The sequence below is a fragment of the Manis javanica genome, chromosome 16, assembly GCF_040802235.1.
Source record: "Manis javanica isolate MJ-LG chromosome 16, MJ_LKY, whole genome shotgun sequence".
Taxonomy (NCBI): domain Eukaryota; kingdom Metazoa; phylum Chordata; class Mammalia; order Pholidota; family Manidae; genus Manis; species Manis javanica.
Genome location: NC_133171.1, coordinates 3,540,921 through 3,567,003, shown reverse-complemented (window position 1 = coordinate 3,567,003; position 26,083 = coordinate 3,540,921). Strand labels below are relative to the sequence as shown.

Genomic DNA, 26,083 nt, shown 5'->3' with positions numbered 1-26,083 from the left:
CAGGTCAGCAGAAATGTAAACATTCACCTACCACATGATGCAGCATGCCACTTCTAGGTATTGACCTGAGAGAAAATACAGCATGTGTCCATGCAAAGACCTACATACAAATATTCACAGCAGCTTTACTGGTAATAGCAAAAAATAGAAACCTCCCAAAGGTCCACGAACAGGTGAATAAATAAAATGTGACATAGCCATGCAACAAAACATTACTAATATAGGGATGAACTATTGATGCACACGTAACATGGATGGATCTCTATGGTGCTGATTTAAAGAAGCTAGACCAAAAGAGAGAGAATACTACATGTTTCCATTTACCTGAAATTATAGAAATACAAACCTATATATGTGATAGAAAGCAATGAATGGTTGCTTGGGGACCACAAGGGAGGGGAGGAGAATATCCTCTAAAAATGAGGGTGAAATAAGGACATTTTCATATAATGTGTAAGTGAGAGAATTTGCAGCCAGCAGAACTGCACTACAAGGTATGCTAAAGATGTTCTTGCCAAAGGGAAATGATTCCCTTTGGCAAGAGCACCAGAAACAGATTCATCTCTCTACCATCTCTCACACACCGTGCTCATCCCTACCACCAGAGGCAGTGCTGCATCAAGGTCCAGGGGAATCCTGTATTTGCTCCTTTTCTGCTTCCAGTAGGAAGACCACTTGGAAGTCGTGGTGACCCGAGGCAGCCCCACCGGACTGACGTCTTACAGAGAGCTGAGACTGTCTTCCTGACTATGTGACATGCGGCGCCCAGCGCTGGTAGACTGGATGGCCGTGCATTCCTGCCCCAGCTACCATCTTCTCAGAGTACTTGGGAAACAGGAGAGACAAGGACACACCTAGTTTTTCTGTCACAGGGATGCTGGCTGGGACCCCCACCCAGTCCTCACTGCATCGCAGGGAGCTCAGCATAAGCCAGGGCCATCTCAAATGGGAGGCAACTTCTGGTCTGGTCTGTTCTGAAGGCGTGAATTCTGATCACTGTGGGGCCTGCCTCACCTCGGACACCTTGAGGGCTCAGACTTCTCAGCGGCAGCAGTCTCGCAGGCAGAATCGCTTTCACCATGAATAAGGGTCATTCCAAAGAAGCTGAGACAGAAAGCAAGGCAGAAATAAGCCCACCATCAAAACCCTGCCTCAGCTTCCTCTGATGGCTGAACGGTTGGGCTCCAGGTTCCGTGATTTCCTTCCTCTTTCTTCTCTTTCTCTCCCTTCCTGTTCCCTTACCTTCCATGCTCTCTTTCCTTCCTTCTTCTCTTCACTTCATTCGTTCCACCTTTTTTTCTTCCTTCCCCCTTCCTCCTCTTTCTTCCCTCCTCCACTCTTTCCTTCTTCATGTTCCTTCATTTTTTTATGGATAATCAATGTGTACTCCGTATATTTTACAGAGCGCCTTGAGCTGCCCACCTGCTCAACATCTACCCCTACTACTGTACTCTGGACGGAGCAACCGATTAAGTTATGCTGAGCATAGGCAACAGGTAGGGAATTCTTATTCACTTATGGGGACTCTAAATTGTTACCATCTTATGGAATAATTGTCATAAGACTGAAACTGTTTAAGTCAGGTTTGAAGCATCTGTGGGAACATTTAAGGTATATTTAAAGGAACTTACCAAAATTGTAATAGTGAGCACCCCTGCTTGTCAGACACTTAATGTGTGCCAAGCATCTCATGTATATCATCTGTGATGATTATTACAATAGCCATCCAAGTTGAGTATTTTTCCCAATTTACGGATGTGGAAATTGAGACCATGAGCTCAAGAGTGGCACTGCTATGTGAAACTTGGACTAAGTTCAGTAACAACTGATCGTTTTTTTTTTTAATACCTTTAGTGTGACAGGTATTGTCGCTGGATAGTCAAGGAAGGGCTCTTTGAGTAGCTCATGCTTGTGTTCCTTGTGCTGTAGTGTATCTCAGGACACTGAACTGACAAGGAAAATGGGTTGATTTATTTGCATCTTGGGTAAGCCTGGGGTTGTTGGACATTTTCACTCAATTAAGGAGATGAAAGGTCTTTTGCAGAACAGAAACTATTACTGCAGTTTCACGTTCCACTCCTGCACACAGCTCTCTGCTTCATCTCATTCTGTGTCTGGTCTAATGGCAACTCCTCACACATTTCCCCAGTCCACCTCCATGGGCCTGATTACCAAAGAGGGGGAAGGCATCTGCTCGTGGCATCCTGGTCTGTGCTGCAGAATCATTCTCCAGCCCCTAATCTGCCCTGTTTGTTTCTTTACAGCACTTCACATTACACACACTTTCACTGGCTAATTTACTTATTGTCTGGGTCCCCTACAACAGAAGCTCCAACAGGACATTTTATCTCCAGTTCCAAGAACAATGACTGGCACATAATGGGCACTTAATAATTATTTGATGGGTTAATGAAACTCTCTTCTAAGCCTTCTGTCACTGGAACCTTATTTTCATATTCTCATTCCTAGGTATATTTTCATACAGATATCTGGTTTCCGGCATATTTGGAAAGATCCTTAAAACTCTTAACACTTGGTATATCATCAGGGTGTACTGGATCCAAATTTTAAGTTTTTGAGTTTCTTTTTCAGAAGATTCTGTCTTCCCAAAAATCAGAAAAAAACTATATTTTCAAAGTAGCATAAAACTCATTTTTTGTTGCAATTAACATATGAGTCCAATGGACTCTTCTATAAAACTAAGATTCGCTGTGGATCTTAGTGATATTACTTTTTCCATATATTAAAACATTTTGCTATTTAATCATCCTAGGAATTATCTCAACACTCATCAATCTGTGCTATGAAAAGAAAGGAATATGAAAACGTAAGAATGGTGGAATTGCCTAGAAGGACAATGCGGCAACACATAAGCAGTCATGCTGCACCATCCTCCATCTCACTTATTACTCTACCCAAACTACTGCATCATGCTTTAAGAGAATATAAAAGAAGCTTGGACACAACTTTACTGCTTTTCAAAGCTTTCACTGAATACACTTGGAAGTTCAGAACTTTTTATGCTCTTAAAACTTTAATGATCATACACATCACCTGCAAAGTACAGGTTTTCATTCAGTTGTTCTAGGATTGGGGCCAAGAGTCTGGATGTTTACTAACCTTCCCATAGTTCATCCTGCTGGTCTACAGACTACCCTTGAGTAGCAAATAATCAAGGCACTACTTTATTATGTGCTTTTATTATAAAAATACCAAGTTCTTGCTTACTTTCTACAAATCTTCTGAGTATTTTATTACATATTCTACTCTATGAAATCCAAACTTGCTATATACTAATTACATCACCATTCATTTCACAGGCATTGGTAATTAGCTGTCTCTACAAACCTACTTAGACAGTGTCCACATTGCTCCAAACAGAACTGAAGTCACTTACAGGCTGTATCTTTCCTTGCATTTGTTGTATCTGAATACAACATTCTGAAAGTGGCCTACTTGAGGAAGAGGGCAGACTGGTGGCCTCTCAATCGAGATCTTATATTTCTGTTAAGGTATCCTGAGATTGCATTCATACATTGTATCCGTTAGTCCTTGTCAACTTTATCACCAGGTACTTTTCAATGATAACTGATGTCCAATTCAAGCCTTACCTGTCTTATATTTACACAACTCATTTTTTTCTTTTAACGGAAATGAAATTTTATTATTTATCCCATTCAGTTTATCTTCTTCATTTCAGCCCCATCTTTGAACTCTGATAAGATTATCCAAATTCCTAAATATGTATTTGTTTTCCTTTTAGGGTTAGTATGTTTTAAAATGTTGGCACCTTTATTCATATTACCAATAAAGAAGTTGCATAGTCTGGGTGTAATGGACTGAATGTTTGTGTCCCCCAAAATTCGTATGTTGAAGCCATAACCCCTGATGTGATGGTATTTGGAGGTGTGGCCTTTGGGAGGAGATTAGGTTTAGATGTGGTCATGAGGCTGGGGCTCTCATGGTGGGATTAGTGCCTTTATAAGAAGGGACACTAAAGAGTTTGCTCTCCCCCAATGTGAGGGTGTAATGAGAAGGTGGCTGCCGCAAACTAGAAAGAGAGCCTTTGCCGGGACTCAATGACACTGGCACCTGATATCTGACTTTAGGCTCCAGAACTGTGAGAAAATAAATTTCTGTTGTTTAAACTACCCAGTCTATGGTATTCTGTTATGACAGCTCGAGCTAAGATACTGGGTAAAAGAAAAAAAAAATAGCCTAAAATAATGCCTTTCTATTAAGCCTTAAATGATTACTTTTGTAAGAAAAGAAATCATGGTCTGAAATCATCAAAGATTCATGTTATCAGATTTAGTTTAGATAAATTGTTTAACAAACCTCTGTTTCCCTATGCATGCATATGTACAAGTATATATAATATGTGTATAGGAAAAATTTTGGAAGGGCACATATCAACCTGTTAACAATGATTATCTCTGGGAAGGAAAGGAGAATAGTGGGGATAGGTAGTGGGAGAAGGGACGCTTTATTCTGTGTATGTCTTACACAGAATAGTTTTAATAAGAAATCATTAACAATGTATTAATTATGTAACTAAAATATTACAACTAAAAACTAAGGGAAATATAATTAATGGAACAAATATAGAGGAAAGTTGTACAATTTCCTCCATAAGTCTTAACAACAAAAAAAATCTTTTCCTACTCATCTGAAATGAATGATGAGATGAAATAGATGATATGATATAAAATAACCAAAGAATGTAACCCTATATGAAATTCTTGGCTAAGTACATGACAAATAGCTTAAATTTTCATCAAATATGTATTTTGTTATTTTATATTGGTACAGGTTAAGATTATAGTAATTAGTCCAAAGCTGTTTTTTTAAAAAGATAAGCAAAATTGGCAAACTAGACTAATTCAGCAAAGAGAACTCAAAGCCAGAAATAAAAGAGAATTACAACTGATACCACAGAAATACAAAGGATGGTGAGAGACTACTATGAACAATTACACACCAACAAACTGGATAGGGACACATTACTAGAAACATATAACCTACTAAGACTGAAATATGAAGAATTAGAAATCTGAACAGAATAATTAGGAATAAGGAGATTGATTCAGTAATCAAAACACCCAAACATGGAAAATTCTGGGACCAGATGCTTTCACAGATGAATTCTATCAAACATTTAAAGAATTAATGCCAATTCTCTCAAACTGTTCCCCAAAATTAAGAGAGAACACTCCCAAATTCATTTTATGGCACCAGCATTATCTTGATATCACAGCCAGATAAGGACACTACAACAAAATATTATAGATTAATATCCCTGATTATACATGCAAAAAAATAGTCAAAATATTAGCAAACTAAATTCAACTGCACATTAAAAGAATCATACACCATGATCAAGTGAGATTTATCCCTGATATGCAAGAATGGTTCAAATAGACAAATCAGTAAATGTGACACATTACATTAATAGAATGAAAGATAAAAATCATATTCTCATCTCAATAAATGCAGAAGAATTTGACAAAATTTAACATCCTTTTATGATAAAAATGCTCAACAAATTGCATGTATAGGAACGTACCTCAACATAATAAAGATGACAAACCTGCAGATAATATCATGTTTTTATTAAACATAGTACTGAAGTCATAGGCAGAGCAATCAGGCAAGGAAAAAGAAAAGGCATCCAAACAGGAAAGGAAGAAATCTTTATTTGAAGATGATATGATCTTATATTTATAAAATCTACCAAAAACTGCTAGAACTAATCAATGGATTCAGTAAAGTTGCAGGATACAAACTCAACATACAGAATAGAGTTGCATTTCTATATACCAACAACAAAACATCTGAAAAAGAAAACAATCCCATTCACAATAACATCAAAAACAATAAAATACTTAGGAATCTTAGGAATACATTTAGCCAAGAGATGAAATATCTACATACACTGAAAACTGTAAGACGATGAAATTGAAGGCACAAATGTAAAGATATCCCATGTTTATAGATTATAAAAATTAACACTGTTGAGTTGTCCATCCTGCCCAAAGCCATCTATAGATTCAATGCAATCCCTATCAAAATTCCAATGGTGTTTTTCACAGAAATAGAAAAAAAATCCTAAAATGTTTATGGGACCACAAAAGATCATTAACAGCGAAAGCAATTCTGAGAAAGAAGATCAGAGCTGGGGGCATCATATATCCTGTTTTCAAACTATGCTACAAAGCTATTATAATAAAAACAGTATGATACTAACATAAAAAAGGGACACACAGACCAATGGAACAGAATCAAGAGCCCAGAAATAAACCCTCACATGTACAGTCAACCAATATTTGACAGAAATATTCAATGGGGAAAGGATAGGCTCTTTAATAAGTAATGTTGGGAAAACTGGATAGCCCTATGCAGAAGAATGAAATTGGGCCCCTTTCTTACAGTACTCACAAAATTAACTTGAAATGGAGTAAAGATTTAAACATATGATCTGAAAGCATAAAATTTGAAGAAAACACAGGGAAAAGTCTCCTTGTGTTTGCAATGATTTTTTGGATATGACACCAAAAGCACAAGCAAGAAAAGCAAAAATAAGTAAATAGGACTACATCAAACTAAAGGCTTCTGCACAGAAGAAACAATAAAATGAAAAGGCAACATATGGAAAGGGAGAAAATATCTGCAAATCATACATCTGGTAAGAGGTTAATATGCATAGATATAAAAAGATCATACAACTCAATAGCACAAAACAAACAGGTTGATTAAAAAATGGGCAGAGGAATTGAATAAACAGTTTTCCAAAGAAGATATACAGATGACCAACACACTCATGACAAGGTACACAACATTAGTTATCATCAGAGAAATGCAAAGCCACAGTGAGCTATCACCTCACACCTGTTAGAATGACTCTCATGAAAAAGACAAGAGATACGTGGAGAAAGGAAACCGCTGGTAGGAATCTAAACTGGCACACTATAGAAAACAGTATGGAGGTTCTTCAAAACATTGAAAATACCATTACTGTATTATCCAGCAATCCTACTTTTGGACATATATCCAAAGGAAATGAAAACAAGATCTCCAAGAGATATCTGTGCCCCCTTGTTCACTGCACTATTATTCACAATATGCAATATATTGAAACAATTTAACTATCCATCAATGGATGAATGGGTAAAGAAGATATGGTATATCTATACAATGGAATACTATTCAGCCATGAGAAAGAAGGAAATCCTGCAATGGCAACTTGGATGAACTTGAGGGCATTATGCTAAGTGGAATAAGCCTGACAGAGAGAGACAAATATATGGAATCTAGAATATCCAAATCATAGAAAGTACAGTGGTAGCCATCGATGGGTAGGGAAATGGGGAGATACTGGTCAAAGGGCACAAACTTCCACTTCTAAGAGTTACAGGTTCTGGGGATCTCATACATGGGCATTGTGAGTATAGTTAACAATACTGTATTATATGCCAAAAAGTTGCTAAGAGAGTAGATCTCAAATGTTTTCACATGTAAAATAAATGCTAATTATGTGACCTGATGTTGTGTTAGTTAATGCTATGGTGGTGGTCACTCTGCAATTTATAAATGTATCAAATCATCATGTTGTACACCTTAAACTTACACAATGTTATATGTCAATTATAACTCAATAAAGCTGGAAAAAAATAGTAATCAGCCCAACTCTCTATAGTAATTGGCAGTGTTTGGTTAAATCTTGAATTTATATTAGATACTGTAAGCTATCAAAATCCAGCTACTTCAAAAGAACAGTAACACCAGTAGCTATTTAGACAAAGGTTTCTCTATAGATCTTTCAAGATGCCCAGAGAAGTTACAAGAGGGTCCTTCAACTCTTAAGTTACTCCATTCTGCTTTATCCACTCACACACACACTCTAGGAAAACGTGTCTGGGTCAAAAATGACACATTCCCACACTAAGAGAAGGATTTTTCTCCCATCAAACAAACCCAAGTCGAGCTTCCTCAATGGGTCTGCAGCAGTCTGTCCTCAGAATACTGGTCAGATTACCATTTTGTTAAAATATGGGATTTTTTCCCCTAATAAATTAAAATGATACAAAAATCAAAGCCCCAAAGAAAGCCTAGTCTAGTGACAACCTCATTATTTTTACCATTACAAGTGTTACTGTTATTATTATCAGTATTTTAATACACTGGAAATAACACACTACAGGGCTCAGGGGGAGGAAAGGTCACCTCATCCTCATCTGCTACCCATTTTAACCTCAATTCCTTGGCATCCAATTGTACACTGCAGGAAGAATTTATTCTCTCTGCTATAAAAGCTGGATAATTAAAAAAAAGTCAAATACTAACTATTAGGGTCTTTGGCTGACTAGAACAAAATTCCGTGACCTCCGCCCACTTTTCTAAGCCACCTTCCGGTCTGCTGCCTCCGAGCCCTCTGCTCCAGGCACACCGGATCAGCCGGAGCTCCCCCAGTGCAGCACTCTCCCCGGGCCATCGCAGGTGTTCCTCCTTTGGCCTGGAGGACTCCGAATCGCCTTCCGGTTTTCCCTGACCACCCTCCTCCTCCCAAACTGGTCAATATCCTCCATGCCTGGCACATGCTAGGCACTCAACAAGCACCTGTGGAATGCATTCAGTAATAAATGAGTTTGCCAAAATCATACCAGGAAAGGGGCTAGCAAACTTCGGGGTCCACTTTTGACCTCTTTTGCCCTTGACAACACTGTTCTTTGACAGGTTTAGAGAGTTACCAGGATTATGTACTTGTGAATATATACAGGGCAAGCAGAGAGCACTGGGAGGAGGCCGGGAAGAGACACCGAGAGCCCCGATGGGGCCTCCCTGCGTGTGAAGCAGAGGGATGCTGACGCAGCAGGAATTCCAGCGCTGCCAAGAGACCCATGGCTCCATGGAAGCCAACAACTGTGACTCCGTATCTTTTTTGTTATAGATTTTTAAGAGATAAATACCAGTGTTTAAAGATTACTCATTTCAATAACATTTTAAATAGTTTTCTATTATGCTATTGGGTGTACCCGCATTCGTCACCTGCTACTTCTCCCTGTTGTGGGTCACTGCTGCCACCTCACCTCTTGGCATCAGAATTCTCTGCAGACTGGTGGGGCTGTCCACTTTGCACCAGAGTCTGAGCAACACCTCAGGAAGGAACAGCCCTAAGGAGCAACATCCTGGGAGGGAATGCCCCTGGGGGGGGGCACTGGTGGAGGGGTGCCAGGGTTGTCTCAGCAAGAAAGCACTAGTTATGAGAGGAACGACGTTAGGTAATCTGTTACTCGGGATCCTTTATGGCTCAGTCCCCTGTGGGTCCAGGGAGAGAGAATGCAGAGAAGAAAATAAGAATAGGATGTACTTATATTACATAAGGTAATGGGGTTGTGATCTCCCCAGCACAGAACAGAAAAGAGCCAGGCATTCTCCTCAACTCTTCCACAGAAAACCACCGAGCCTGGTATACGCAGGGCTCCTCTGCATCAGCAGCGGCACCAGCTGAGTGTGGGGTACCTGACAGAAACAGCAGCGACCTCTGCCAAGCAGCAGTGTGCGGCAGGTAGTCAGCACTCCGCAGAGGTAGTGGGGGATGTTCTGCGGACATGGCGGCACCGCCTCCCCCCCCAGAAGGGGATCTGAGCAGGAGAAGAGGAGTACCCCCATGAAATAACTGACCAGAATTATCACAAACAACCCCGTGAGAACTCCTGAAAAGGAAGGTCTGGGCTGGATGTATGTTGAGGGTAGAGGATAGTGTAGGGAATTTGTGGGGAGCTGGGGAAAGAACTGGTAAAGCATAAAGTGTATAATCATAAAATACAGTGAGGTATGTATCTCTGGAGCACAGAATGGTCCTTGGTTAACAAAGATGAGAAGTATAGCTGACCTGTTATATCTCAAAAATGGATTTTAAACACTTCAAGAATATATTCACAATGCTTAAATGATTTGGGAATTAATTCACTGGTTCCATAGAAACTTAACCAAGTTTAAGGAAACTGAAATTTTACTAAACAAATACATAGTCTTAGAAATGGATATAATATTCCTTTATTTTGAGTCATTCTGCAAATTATGGTCTTCTCTCCGAGAGTATGAAAATAAAATCCAAATTTCTTTCGTAACATTCTGTTCTTATTAAAAGATATTAAATAATTTGCCTTAATTTCAAGTGAGTGAAATGAAATCTGTACAGAAAAACAAAAAGCATCAACTTCACTGTTAGAAAATAAAGTCACTTGGAAGTTCAATACTGAAGATGAGAGGAATAAAAAAGGCTAACAGGGCTGCTAAGGTTGTGATTCAAGATCGTAGTGCTCATTACAACTCTTACTTCCACAGGAAGTAGTGAGTGAGCACAAAACTCCTTGGAGATTTCATCCAAAGCCAGAGAGCTGTATTCAGGACACCTTGGAACTATACCAGTTTCTGAATTTGGGGACATGGGGAAGAATAAAGCTCTTTCACAATTAACAGCAGTGCTGAAAGGAGATTCTGTTTGTATGTGCCCCGGTTATCAAGTACCGGCCAGCGGGGAAGCAGGTTGGCTACTCTGCATGTGTAAGTGGCAATCTTTTGAGTGTGAGAACAAAGGAAAGCTTTCAGTGATTTCTTGGAATAAATATGGGCCAGATTTCATTTCTAATTTCTAAAGCAATAATCATGCCTATCTCTTCTGTTTCTATATATTCCATTCTATTTCCATGTATTCTAAAGATATCTTAATTATTTCAATATATTATGGTAAAGTCAAAATACATCATTTTACTGCTAATACTGAGCAAGAGACAATTGGTGAGTCATATGGATTGTTTTATATTTCCCTTCTTTCAAGCTATAACACCAACCTATATAGGGATTTGCTGAGCAACAGATTCTTTCCCTATTGAATGGAATCCTTATCACACACTTTTTTGTTTGGCAGCAAATTATCATAAAGTGACAGTTGATCCACAATTCACTTCATAAAGTCTTTTCTATGAGGTGAAGGAAATTCATAGCTTCCCCTTGGCATTTTAATCCAGATAATGTCAAATCAAATTGAGCATTGTTAGCAAGCTATAAGAAAATAAAATCATCAAAAGGCAAAATGCAGCCCGAGTTGTGTGTGAAGGGCTTTTGATGACCACTTGACCTTTATAATAATTAGAGTTTTACAAACTGATTTTAGATATTTGAATATCATGTTATTTTGAGCATCTGCTGGGATATCACCTTAATTTATTCAGCAATACTCAATCGTCAGCCCAGTGTGGTCTCCCAAAACACTTGGCTGATGTATAAAGACATATATGGGGGAAAGGGAGGGAAAAAAGAGATGACAACTATTATCTATTTTACAGATGATGGACAGAAGATAAATAATGTATGACAATTACACACCATGCGTAGTTTAGTCAGTCAATTGCCTTTGCCAAGATATTGTGTCAAAATAAAGAAAATATGTAAATATAAGTCTCTGACCCCCATTTTTAATAAACACTGCATCATACACTCTCTCTCCAGGAGTTATTGTTTTGAACACTAAATGAGCACTTTTATGAAATACTACTACTCTTTTTCCTAGTGATGTTATTTCTATTCGATGGAGAGTAGAAAGCATTTTGTAGTGTTTTTAGTTTTCTTTGAAGTGCTAAATAGAAGCTTCAAGCCCTCTCCTCTATGCTCCCATCTTTACTTCAAACCAGACAGCAATCCATTCTTTAACCTTTATAAACATACTGAAGCTACTATTAGAAATAAATATGACAGAAATAATAAAGTAAATAGTAGCTAAATTAGCATACTTTTAGCTTCATATATGGTGTCAATGTCTGAAGCATGCAGGACTGATGCATAATTTGGAAAATGAACTGGGCAGATAGAACGTAACTCAGGGAAAAGGAAATCTGCAGCCTTTTAGATTAACAGAGTGATTTCTATTTAGTAAGTTGAGTTACTTGAGGCATTTCATTCAACAATTTTTAGCTCAACGGCATGCAAGCAAGACCTTCTGAATGCTTATCTTCAGTGTAACTAATGGTAGAAGAAATGTATAATAGGCATAAGAAAAGGAGAAAAGTGAATAACTGCATATTTGAAACAATTATAAATGTATCATAAAAATTAAAATGGAGTTAGAGATGCACAACCATTTTAAGTACTATAAATTTAAGAGAGTATTAACAAATTTTCTTTAAAAAGTGTGTGCATCAACCTGTTCCTTTGTTTATTAGAAACCAGTTGACTATGGTAAAATAAACATACACAAAGGGTACTGTTAACTTAAACATGATCTTGTGATTTTAAAAATATTTTCTTGGCAGAAGTCTTCACCTACTTTTAGCCATCCAGCAGTCAAAGTGAAATAGTAATTTCATTTTTTTAAAAATAGAGCTTTTTAGAGTTGTATCAATACAGAAAACGTTAACTGCTACAGCTAACACAGCTAAGAAGGTATATAGTGTTTTCCCTCCCAGCCTCTGAAAGAGAAAGGATGAATTCAGTAGCACTAACAGGCAGTGACCCTGAGCAAGGGGAGGTGGGGTGAGAAACATTCCTGAGTTTTTCTTTAAGAAGTTATTTAATGCACAGATGTTTTCAGGAAAACAGAGTGGAAGTAGCAATTGCAATGTGGCTATGATTTCCCTTTATTAGTGGTTCTAGCTGTTTCTCAAACTGTGGCCAAAATTAGTCTCCAGAAAAGCAGAGACTTAAGAAAGTTTCCCGGTCTGTGTGAAAATGTGTGCTGGATTTAGGAATATTAGAAAAGTTAAAGAAGATGGTAGACTATGAGTTTTTTGTTTTTTAAAGGATGAAGTTCGGCCAACTCATTTACATAGCTTTGAAAGAGCCCAAGAGTTAAAAATGTATATGACTCCTGTAGCCAGTAAGAAATGGGCAGAAAGGTCAGATAATGCTGTACTGGGCTGCCAAGACAGAGTTGGGCAGCATGTGGTAGGAAATCCTTGGTGATCCCTCTTGGCTGTAACAGGAGGGATGAGTCAACTCTTCTGCATTAATCCTGAACTTAAGAATGAAGTATTATATTACAGATCTCCGGGACAGCCACCAAGAATCTGATTCTTAGAGAGCCTCCTTTGTTTCACTAGACAAACTAGGATTTGTGAGGAAATGGAAGATGTTTATTAGTATTTTCTTCATGCCCATTGTCTCATTAGCACAGGATTTTTAAGTCCACCAAGAGACTTAGTACAGAATGGGCAGCTGGTGACATTCAGAAGGGAAAAACCTTACAATGGTGTACATATTTAGATACACTCACTTGCCACTTGCCCTAACTCTTCCCTTTGAAGGACTCAAGGGAGGTGAAATCTGATTTTCACCTAACTGTTCATTCTAGCTTGCTTTTCTCTTAGTCTCTAGAATTCCCTAATGTAGGACAACCATAAGTATTCTAAGACAGCCCTGAATACATAGGTATTAGAGAAGGAAAGTGGATTCACAAGCACTTCACAACTGAGTTCTGATTAGCAAACAAATATATATGTGCATAATTTGAGTAGAACACTCTCCTTATTCCTTTATGCTTCTTTCCCTAGCCTGCCTCAGTTATATTCACAAGCAAAAATAACATTGCTCTGTACCTTTTAAGTATATAAATTGTATCTTCTCTGTCTGCAGCTTTATCTATTCATGCTGATATATTTGGATCTGATTCATTCACTGTACCTGCTGTATAGTACTCCCCGATAGGGACTTCCTGTATTGTCATTTTTCCACTTTCTTACTGATGGGTAATTTAGGCTATTTCCAGTATTTTGCTATTACAAACAATGCTGCTTTTTACAAATCTTAAGTTCATAAGTAAGAATTTCTCTGGGAATAAATCTAGTTGTGGAATTACTATGTTGTTTGGGGAATACATTTTTAATTTTAGTAAAAACAACCCTACTGCTCTAAAAAACTTATGGTACTTGCTACTGTGTTTCAGATTTTTGCCAAGTTCAGGAGCATGACATGGTTTTCACTGGCATTTCCTTCTTACTGCTGTGGTTGTGGGAGATTTTCAGTGCCTACTGGCTCTCAAGGTTGCTGCTGTTGAACAGTTCCCTGTTTCTTACCCATGTTTCTAATGGATTGCTTGTCTTCTGTTTATTGACTCATAAAGGTCACTTGTATATATAATAATCTGTATTGTTATATAGGTTGCAAATACCTTCTCCTAGTCTGTTGCTTGATATTTTTAAGCTCTGTCTATAATGTCTTCTGTCATCTCAAAAATTTGAATTTTGAGATGGTCAAAGCTGTTGCTTTTCTGTCTTGCTGAAAATACCATGGGTATCTGGAAAGCCTGTTGGTATAATGAAACAAGTGATGGGGTAGAATAGAAGAGACATAGGTATAAAGTGAGTTTTAATCTCCAATCTACCATTTCTGGCTGGATGACTCTGAATAAAAACAGTCTCTCTGAGACTCAGTTTCTTTAAGCATGGGAAAGCTACTTTACACTTCTCTCCATTTATTCAACAAGCATTCTTTAAGTGTTTATTATGTGCTGGCACCATTCTAGTACTGAAATTACAGAGGTAAAGAAGACATACCAAGTTCTTGCTCTTACAGAGCTTATATTGCAGTAGAGAGATAATAACCAAGTAAACAGAGATAATACCAAAGCAATTAAGTAAACATGAAACTGAGCTGACACTGTAAACATGCCCTGTAAATAGAAAAGTATTATATAACATATGGTATGACGATTATTACCATTAAGGATGTTGTGGAACCTTCCTCTGAAGTTGCTCGCAAATTGAAGGCATAATTGTTCTTTTTTATTTGAAAATGAACTGATAGGGAATCAAGCCATACATGACAAAGTATGTATACCAGACAGGAAAGAGTTTTTTGTGGGAAGGCATCGTGGACATGACCTGAAACCAAGAGCCTTCATTCTGTTGGGTCCAAAGCACTTCTCCAGCCGTGCTGGGACCCTTTTTCTGCGCCCGGCTTCACGCCAGCAGGCTGGTCTGCTCGTTGCCCTCAATGCGTCCATTGTGACTTCCACTCTTCCCACCTAATCTTAGCCTCTTCTCATACTGTCCCTTTCCACGTTATGCAAAGTCAGTCCCATGTTGTTCACTTACAGTTTTACCCATACAGGGAAAAAATGGGAAAAGAAGCTATATACATATATGCATTTTCTTTCCCCATTTCTAATATAAAAATCCAATAATCTGCTATATTTAGTAACTGAAATAATGACAATCCAGTGGGAAAGGCAGAGTATGAAAGATATGGTTTCTGTAGAGTAAAATTTTAGGGGTTAAGGCATTAGAGTAAATGCTATTAAAAAATTCAAGACCTGGGGAATTTGATGTAGGTAGTTGGGCAAACAGCTGAGGTTTAATCTGATTATGTGGAGCTCTTGGGATTTTCTAAAGTTGTAACACAAATCCATGAAAGGATTTTCAAAATACACTCAGTTTCACAATACGAGTGCATCTGTAGGTGAGAACTATTCAATAAGAAAAACTGGAAACAAGCACAGTTTAGTTTTCCATTTTTCACTGATTATCAGAACTCATGCATCCTAAAGAAACCAAAAATCAGAGAATAAAATCTTTACCCCTTTTACATTCTCTCTAGTAAAAGTCCTGAATGTTAAAACTAAAATCCATTACCACAGAAATATGAGGATTTTAAAAATGTAAACATGTGGGAAAAAGTCAGAATTGTAAAAATGAATACAATTAAGTGTCTGTGAGCAATAGCCACTCATTTTGAATATCTACTATCAGCTAGCTTGTATGTCATGAGGGACTTATATGTACTATCTTACTTGGCCCAATCTTCACTGTGTGTTACTATACCTATTTTATAGTAGAGAATAGAACCCAAGAGCATCTGGCTAGAGAGGTAAGTTTTCCAAAATTGACAACATAAAAATAAGTGATGCCCTCCCAGCGCTGGGTATTATGGAAACCAGATTAAACTTCCTAAGTGACGCTTTCTTTCATCATTTGACTCTCCATTTCAAAACTTGGTTCACAAAATCTAGAAGAAACTTCTTAGCCTCAGATTCAAGACTCTTCAAAATCTGACTTGATCCACCCAATAATCTTGGTGGTCCACAGCCTTCACAAATTCAGAACACATTTATTGAGCACTTAGACAAACCCGGCTCTGTGAAGACATGGCCTTGTGCAGAAGCTGCTATATTAGAGTGCTTTTCAAATATATCTGGTACTGCTTTCTGTGTCCTTACCCAGTTATTTCCTATATGTTCTGCTTAATTCTACATTCCTCCCTTTTCCTACATATCAAAATCTATTCAAGACTCAGCATTAATCTCAACTTCTTCATGAAGCATACACTGTAATATTTTTGCTTGAATGTAGCCTCTCATTCCACTGCACCCCTACAACACTAGATTCCAAACTCGGCTATACTTGATTCCTGGCACACAGATTCTAAAGCCCCCCACTCAGAGACTCTCATTCAGCAGGTCTGGCTTCATCCATATGGGGATATGCATTTAAACCCATGTGTCCAGCTCCTAAGTTCAGGTTCCTCTCATTCCACTTCTCAGACAACGGGTTTGAGGTTTTCTCCTCTCACTGAACTGACTTGTCTTGACGAGCACTCCGGCATCTCACAGTCACAATCTGGATCTTAGCTTTATCAATCCTGATGATCTTGGCTCTTCAATCACCAGCCACCTCCTGGCTCTGACCACATTCTTGACATGATAAAGAAGTAAAACTTACCCATATTGTAGGGTTTGTGATTTTTTTTTTGTAATAACACAACAAGTCACCTCATTATACTAAGTCTTTTGTTGAATAAATGGTACACCGACATGAAAGCACATTTATTGGCCTAAGTGACCCAAAGGCCCAGCTTCTGACTTGCTAATATGCTTACATTGGAGAACACAAAAGATTCTCCCACTGCAGTACAGATTTCTTGAAGCAGGAACTGTTTTTTGTATTTAAAGTGCATAGCACACTGCCTGTTATTGAACATATGCTAATATATGAATCAATGAGTATATCTAATCAAGTTTGCTGAGACAATATATTTTCATGTCTCCTTGGTTTTGATTTTAAAGAATGTGGTATTCCATGCAAAGAACATACCTCTTCCCTTCGAAAGAAGAACTGATGCAAACTATTAATTCCAAAATTTGTATGAAGGATTTAAGCCCATCACAGATACTTGTTCATGTCATACAAAGCCAGCACTGGGATTAGTGCTCTTTTCAGAAATATATTGCAGCAGGGACATTCCTACTTTTTAAATTGTAAAAAGAAAAAGATTTATGATACAGTGAGCCTAATTTACAAAAGGGACTTGGTAGCATTTTAGTAGCAATAGCAGGAACTTTAAGTGGTTCATGTAATAATAATTTTACTTTTTAACAGAGAAACATGACTTACACAACAGTGAAACTAATGAGGTTTATACTGGTGAGTTTGAAACAGACTTCAGGCAGTAAGTTTCAAAATGACTTCTGACACATGCCCTATGTTTTAAAGAATTTGAATGGAAAAAAGACCAGAGGAAATGGGGTAACACATCCTTGAAAATAGAAAGGAAGACAATTCCCCAGCCTATGTAGGGAGGGATGTGAAATAGCCTCTATGACTTGGTTGCCCAAGTGGAACATTCAGCCAATTCAGTATTTTTCTGACAGCGCAAAGCACCCTCCTTCTTAAGCAAAATATCACCCCTCATATTAAAACAGGCATGGAATCTGCATTTCTAAAAATAAAGGAGGCTGCTGGCTCCAAAAGACTAAGTCTTCCTTGTAGTAAATGAAGGAAAGCCCCTTGGAATGGGAGCAGAGGTCAAAGATTAGGCTTCCTCTTTCCTCGCACTGTGCAGAACACTGCACAGCCCTCCCAGTGGCAGAGAAGAAAATCAGCTGATCACAACATCATCCACCACACCAACAAAAAGGACAAAAACCACACGATCATCTCCATAGATGCTGAAAAAGCATTTGACAAAACCCAAAACCCATTCATGATAACAACTCTCAACAAAATGGGTATAGAGGGCAAGTACCTCAACATAATAAAGGCCATATATGACAAACCCACAGCCAACATTATACTTAACAGCAAGAAGCTGAAAGCTTTTCCCCTAAGATCGGGAACAAGACAAGGATGTCCACTCTCCCCACTTTTATTCAACATAGTACTGGAGGTCCTAGCCAAGGCAATCAGACAACACAAAGATATAAAAGGCATCCAGATTGGCATGGAATAAGTCAAACTGTCACTGTGTGCAGAAGACATGATATTGCACATATTCGATAAGGGGTTGACATCCAAAATAAACAAAGAGCTCAGGCATCTCAACAAACAAAAAGCAAATAATTTAATTAAAAAATGAGCAGAGGATCTGAACAGATACTTCTCCAAAGAAGAAATTCAGATGGCCAACAGACACATGAAAAGATGCTCCACATCACTAATTATCAGAGAAATGCAAATTAAAACTACAATGAGATATCACCTCACATCAGTTAGGATGGCCGCCATTTAAAGGACAAACAACAAATGTTGACGAGGATGTGGAGAAAGGGGAACCCTCCTACACTGCTGGTGGGAATGTAAATTAGTTCAACCATTGTGGAAAGCAGTATGGAGGTTCCTCAAAAAACTAAAAATAGAAATACCATTTGACCCAGGAATTCCACTCAAGACATATGCACCCCTATGTTTATTGCAGCACTATTTACAATAGCCAAGAAATGGAAGCAACCTAAGTGTCCATCAGTAGATGAATGGATAAAGAAGAGGTGGTGCATTTACACAATGGAATATTATTCAGCCATAAGAAAACAAATCCTACCACTTGCAACAACATGGATGGAGCTAGAGGGTATTATGCTCAGTGAAATAAGCCAGGCGGAGAAAGACAAGTACCAAATGATTTCACTCATCTGTAGAGTATAACAACAAAGCAAAAACTGAAGGAACAAAACAGCATCAGACTCACAGAACCCAAGAATGGACTAACATTTACCAAAGGAAAGGGACTGGGGAGGATGGGTGGGAAGGGAGGGACAAAGGGGAAAAGGGGGCATTACGATTAGCAGACATAATGTAGCAGCAGGGCACAGGGAAGGCAGTATAACACAGAGAAGGCAAGTAGTGATTCTACAGCATCTTACTACACTGATGGACAGTGACTGTAATGGGGTATGTGGTCGGGACTTGATGATGGGGGAATCTAGTGACCATAATGTTGCTCATGTAACGTACATGAATGATAAAAACATAAAAAAGAAATCAGCTGATCAGAACTGATTTTTCAGGAAAACTTGAAAATACCTTGATTTTAATTTTGCATTATGGACACCTGATTTCTTCTTTGAAGGCTTCAGTTAATTTTTAATCTAACTCTTAGTGTAATGGTCAATAAACTTTTGGACTCAACCAAAGAAAAAAAAGGTCCCCCAAATAGCCATAATAATTTATGTTAAACTGAAAGATTCTATCAGCCAAATTCTGCTTGACCATATGGAAAAAATCATTTAAATCTTTTACATATTGTAAGTAACCTGAAATGGTGAACTGTCATGAAACAATAATTCATGTGCAAAGCTGCCACTGGTCTCTCCAGCGACTGTATACCACAGTCATTCTAGTCAAAACCAGGAAGCACTTCCCTTGTAAATTAATTGTCTGCTCTATGGCTGCCCTATTCACTAGGAAGTAGACTGTTTGCCATGTACATACGCTGTTCATGATCACCTCCATTTAAGACAACACTTTCCCTGGAATGATCCATTTTCTGTGTATATGAAATAGATCTCTTAGATTTTATGTATTTAATATGTTCAAGAGTGTGTGTATATGTGTATCTATCTATAATTATATGTCTATCCACCTGTCTATTCTCCTAATTCATGGTGAAGTCATTCCGACTGTCCCATTCTGTTCTATAATGGGGAAAGTGCTATTGCTTTCATCACATTAAATGAGGAGAGAACATGGTCACTGGCTCCTGGGTAAGGCTATAAGGAATGCAAGAGGTGATATCTTTGGAGTCAGAGGTTTACACTTGGTTTCGCTATCTCTGGTTGTGACCTTGGGTAAATCATTCATCTTTGAAACCCAACTTTCTCAGCTGTAAAGTAGGTATATTGACACAGGGCTTGCTTCAGAAATTTTTTGTGAGGCTTCCAAAGAGATGATACAAAAATGAATTGAAAAACATTTAACTGATTAATAAATATAAAATATTACTATACTTGTAGGGTATTTAAGAGATAATTAAAAAACCCAAAATCACAACAAATATATGTAAGGTAAAAACAATTCAGTAAAATCCTGAATCAGCTTTCTTTATATTAAGGTATTCATTTTTAGTTTCAGTAAAAACTTAATGCTATAATTATAGATTTCATTATGTAAAAGTAACATAAACTTTTGGACTGGCCCTGTCTACAAAGTATATTATGAAATGCAAATATAATTATAGAAATGCACACACATTTTAATTTTAATAACAACTTATATGTTTCATTATTTTCAAATGACATAACTTGCCCTTTCCACAAATATGATTGTGAAGTATAACTGTAGTAGAAATACAGACACGTTATCATTTACTGAGAAGTTACACAGACTTATGTGCATTGATGAAGCAAGAGTATTACTGGAACATGCCTAAACCGAATTGTGATAAATAATTTTAAATGCATTGAAATTGTTCTCTGAAGGAACTATTCTGTGGATATGTCTGCAAAGCCAATGTTCATTTTCAAGGCACCCTTTATGGGTGGCAACCCGGTGAAGAGAAAAGGGTACTGCACCAGCAACGAGCAGAACTGACCTTCGCTTTATCGCCCCACGATTGTTTAGCATTTACTGGGTGTCAGCCATTAGGCTAGGTGCTTGGGATACACTACTGAGCAACACAAACAAAAAGCTGTCCTCACAAAGCTTGCATTCAGCTAAGAAGAGACAAACAAAAATCACTTAACATGGTAAATTACTAGAAGGTTCCAAGAGGCATGTAAATGCATAAACTATTAGGTTTTAAGTGCTATGAAAACAACACAGCAGTGTAAGCGGATTGCCATGTGTGGATATGGCAGGGCAGATTTAGACAGGGTGGTTAGGGTAGTTGTAATTATGGAGGTATTAAGAATACAGCCCTACAGCTCTCTGGGGAAAGACCCAGCCGGAGACAAGAGCCCGTGTAAAGGTCCCATTTGATTCTGACAAAAACAGTCTTGGGAAAATGGTAATATTCCATTTCACAGGTGAGTAAACGTGTCTCAGAGTGACTTTGTCAAGGGAATAGAGCAGTCATTAATAAAGCCGGGACTAGTAACGGGGTTCCTGACCCTCGGTCTAGTGCCTTTCTTTTGTTCTGGGCTTTGGTTCACCAGGCACAGAGAACAGTGCCCACTCTGCTTCCAGTAAGGCCCTAAGTAAATGTGCATCACTGTTGCGGTGCCTGTTGCTGTTATTATGAATCAGAAACAGTGATACTTCTTCCAAGGTAAATAAAGCTCAAAGGGTCGTTTCATTTTCCCTTCCCATGGTTTATTTTTCTCCTTTATCAATATGCTTTTCTTGGGTGGATCACTTTAATATCAGACTATCAGTATATTACATTTCTTTGTATTTTTGATAAAGGAAAGGTGGTAAGCATAGGAATTGGCTGTAAAATAGAAAGTATTTACAACTGAACATGAAAAAAGCTGATGAAATAACGGAGACTGGAGCCCAGAGACTGGGAGGGAGAGAACAAATTTCTCAAAAGAGGTAGGAAGGGGGAGCAGGTGAAGGGGACCTGGAGTGCTGGGGTGAAGGGGAGCATGTTAGGACCAGAACCCCCAGCAGTGAGCTACTAAGTGAAAAACATGGTTCTGGTCTTGAAGAAATAATGAACTTCAAGTAAAAAGATAAAACACAGAGACCCACAAAAGAGAAAACCATAGAAAAGGCAAGAATAGTGGACAGGGGGCTGGAGAGGAGGGGAGAAGAGATTTAAAGATATTTTTAAGTAAAAATATGAGAATATTATACAATAAACAATATAAAAGAAAAAAGAAAGTAGGAATCAGATTTCAGACATAGTAGACTTGAGAGCTGGTGGAATTACTAACCACATAAGGCAACAGAGCCAAGTGTGAAAGACTAGTAGCTTTCTTTCAGTAAAGCTCCGTTTAAGGTGGCAGTGAGGTTCTCACCAGTGGAAAGGGTCTAAGTAAGATAAGAGGTACATTTGGAAGCCGTGCTATCATCCAGGGCTGTGGTGGCCAATATCGTAGCCTCTAAGTACATATGGCTACTGAGCATTGAAATTGCGACTAGCCTAAACTGAATGTGCTGTGGGTATAAAATACACACCAGATTTTGAAATTTCATATTAAAAAAAAGAATGTAAAATATCTAACTTTTTTTTACATTGATCAGATATTGAAATAATATTTGCACAGACTGGGTTATATAAAATGCATTATTAAACTTAATTTCACCGGTCTCTTTTTAATTTTTAATGTGACCATTTGAAAATTAAAAATTACATACGTGGTTTGCATTGTATTTCTATTGGTCGGTGCTGATACAGAGTAATAATAGGTATGTTTTGGGATCAAGTAAGGGGAAGAGAACTGAGGTAAATCTCAGAAATCATTCACAGATGTCTCAATGGAAAACAGTTCAATATGGAAGAAAGGACACACGTCATTATGGTTAATGTTTACCAAACACTATTCTAGCTGTAAGTGCATCACTTTGTTTCTACCATAACCCTATGAACTATATTACCATCTTTTCTTAGAGATGAAAAAACGGAGGCAGATTAACTTCTTTAGGTTTTTTCTCACCTGCTGAAAAAAAGGAACTTTACACTCCTTGAAAATACTATGATTTTGAGAAATATAAAAAAATGGCTTAATATTTTGAGTGGAATCGTTAAGAGGAAAATTTTCTACAATATAAGCTGGGCTCAAAAGAATGAGGTGTCTTCCATTTGTGTTTGGTTGGTTTTAATTTCAAAGACAAACTTACCTTTCTTTCCTTGTTTATCTTTAATTTTTACTACCTATCTGTACAAGACAGTTATCACAGAACTGAACTTGAATAGTGATGGCTATAATTACATCATTTTCTGAAACATGCCCATATATATATTAAGCAGTGACACGCTTCCACAGGATTAAAACAAACGGTTGCCTGACGTTTACTCTATGGAAATGAAAAGAGGAAATTTGAAAAAAAAATTTGTTTGGAGTAAGACTAATTAGCAAAGACATCATGAGGGGCTGTTCATGTTGGTCTTGGATCCAAAGGGGTGTGTGTCTCTCTGAGCTAACCCACTAATTTGCGTCTGAATTTAACCTCAACCTTCCCACTCCCCATGCATTATTTTTAGGTGAGATGACTTGGACTTGGACATATATATAAAAATATCACCTCTGAAGATCCAAAGTTTCTGAAAATTACTTTTCTAGAGACGGCATCACAACTGAATAGGGTAGAAATTGCCCTTTATTTTGGCTCTTTTAGGTTAATTCCCAGGACTCTTCCATCCAATTAAGGAGATATCCTTAGACTTATTCTTTTACTCATTACCATTCTTAATAACTTGGAACAAAGGTTCAGGCCCTGAAGGAGAGAGATAGTCAGCCCTAAAAATGCTTTGTCTATCCAGGTGCTGAGGTGCAAGAGAACGAGGTGACAAGCCTAGACAGAAGAGAGGGCCACCCATCAAACTGGGTCCCTCCTGCCCAAGAGCATCCCCCCTTTCAAACTTCACTTGAGCTTCTCATCGCTAAAACTGACACCATGGCTCTGACGCAATTTTGTATTGATAAATACAATCCTTGTAGTTGCATCGTTGCGTCCTGTGTACATTAGCATCATTACGCCGCTTTACTGCGTTAATCTTTTAAAAAACGTACTGAGCACCTATGTGCCAAACACTGCTGTGGGTAGTAGAAATACAGCAGTGAATAATATGACAAAAATCTCTGCCCTACTGAAACTTACATTCCGGTGCAGAACACATCCAATAAACAAGGTAAATAAACAAAACACTGTGCGAAGTAACAGAAGGAGAGGGGGAAAAAAATGAGGCAGGCAAAGGGAATATGAACTGGTGAGTAGGGGTGGGAAAGACTGGAATATTAGACTGGCCAGGGAAAGCTTTGCCTGTTATCAGCAGACAGTGCCTGCCTGACAGAGTAGAGGACAAAACCTAGGACTAATCAGTGTCAGCTGGAGTGGGACAAAGAAAGATTAGCATATTTTAAAACGCCTTTAAGTGGAGAGGAAACCATATGGGAAGGAGGAGAGAAGCAAACAGAGAGTATAGACCACTGGAGACCAACGCGGACGTCACGCTTTGCCTGGGACTGGCTGGTCCTCCGAGCCTGGCACAACACATGTTCTTGTTCTACTCGCAGAACCAGGCTCTGCTGCCAAACCCTCGGGCAGTTCACGGGACACGGACACACGGGGACACTCACGCACGGACACACACACCCCTTTTCAGGAACGGAGCTTAAGGCCGAGTAGAAAGCGTGATGAATTCAGTCAAGAACTGGCCTGGCAAACACCGGGAGAGACAGTTGTTTTTAAAAAAATACCCCAAACCCAGAGGCCCCTCCATCCCGCTAGACAAATGGGAACCCACCCCTGGACACCTCTATGCAAACCCCGAGGGCAGCGAGGCGAGCACAGACACACCCCCGGCGCTGCAGGCGCGCTGCAGCGAGGCGGCAGGCTTGGGCTCAACCGTTAGGGCCCCAACCCCAGAATTTCCCGAGGCGGTGGGTGGGCGCGCGCAGGGACGCAGGGCCGGAGGTAGCGGGAATGGCCGCCGCGGGCGGGGCCGGCTCCGTCGGGCCTCCCGGACGCCCGACCGGCCGCGTGCATGCAACAGGGGGCTGGCCGCGAGCGGCGCCTCAAGGGGCGGGCGGCGGACCGCCGACCCGGACTCAGTTCCTCGAGGGGCCGGGCGGACCGCCGACCTGGACTCGGCTCGCGCGACCGCCGCCCAAACGCCCACCGCCCCATCCGCGGGCCAGGCGGGCGCGCCGAGAGCCGCGGTTGCAGGGGTCGAACCCGCAGCTCCCGCGCCGCCGCCCGCTCGGGCCCTTCCCGCCGTGCGCTGGGCGCGGAGAGAAAGAAAGGGCGGCGGTGGCGGCGCGCGGCGCCCACTCACCATGATCGCGGCGCTGCGGCGCGGCGACCCCGCGGGCGGCGATGCGCTGTCCAGGGTAGCCCGCGTCCCTCTGCCCCGCGCGCCCGCGGCGCCCGCCCTCGCCGCCCACACCCACGCCCGCGCCCGGCGCGCGCACGCCGCCGCCCGCGCCTCCCCGCCCGCTCGGGCTCGCGCCGCTCCCGCTGGGCGCTGCGATCCTCGGGCCGTTTCGGGCGCCTCGCCGACCGAGCCGCGCGGAGGGCGGCGGGGGCGGGGCGGGCAGGCGAGGCGGCGGCCCCTGCGGCCTCCCGCGCGCCCCCTCCCGGGAGGCAGGAGTCTCCCTAGCGGCCGCGGCGCCCCCTATCGGGAGGGCGGCGATTTGTAGGCCAAGCGGGCGCAGAGCCTGGGCGAGGTCCCCCATGCCACCGACCTGTGTCCCTCGTCCCCGAGGCTGCCGCGCCGCAGAGGCCGTGGGAGCAGGGGGCTGTGGAGGACCAGGGCCCGGTTCTTTGGCTTAGTTGTGCTCCACGGCCTCCAAGCACACGCTAAACGGAGAGCAGCTCTTGCTTATGTAGGTTTCCAGGTGCCGGGTGGGAAGGGTTAAGGGGCTTTAGATACTGGGATCCTTGGGTTGCTTTTGGGATGAGGTCGAGAGCAGATGAGTCCGAGCAGGAAATTCCTTGTCTCTACCTCCAGAGGATCCTATTCCAGGGACTTCTCACCAAATTGCATCAATGGTTAATTTAGCACTGCCCAGAAAGTATCATGGGATCATCGATCCTGGGCTTTTAATTTTTAATTTTTTGTTGTTCAAGTGAGAGATGTTGGGAAAGGTAGCTTGTGTTACATGACCTTTCGTATTTTTAGTATTAAGAATGTGTGCTTTCTTTTTATGTGACCGATGTGGTAATTGAAATGCAAGTAAAGGTAAACATGTTTCTTCGAGTTGGGTACACAT

General features: G+C 40.0%; 1 protein-coding gene across 2 annotated transcripts in view; it reads right to left on the bottom strand.

Annotated features, from left to right (window-relative positions):
• The window catches only part of ELOVL2 (ELOVL fatty acid elongase 2), a 47,105-nt gene extending 21,303 nt beyond the window's left edge, over nucleotides 1-25,802 (bottom strand). The window contains exon 1 of one of the 2 annotated variants that reach the window (XM_037011683.2): nucleotides 25,556-25,802. Coding sequence is in view for 1 of the 2 variants with exons in the window: in XM_037011682.2 (XP_036867577.1) it covers nucleotides 25,147-25,149 (3 nt within the window). In the remaining variant the exon portion in view is untranslated. Of the gene's footprint in view, nucleotides 1-25,146; nucleotides 25,290-25,555 lie in introns of those variants that run through there. The other variant, XM_037011682.2, reaches the window with a different exon arrangement.
• Between the last annotated feature and the right edge of the window lie 281 nt (nucleotides 25,803-26,083).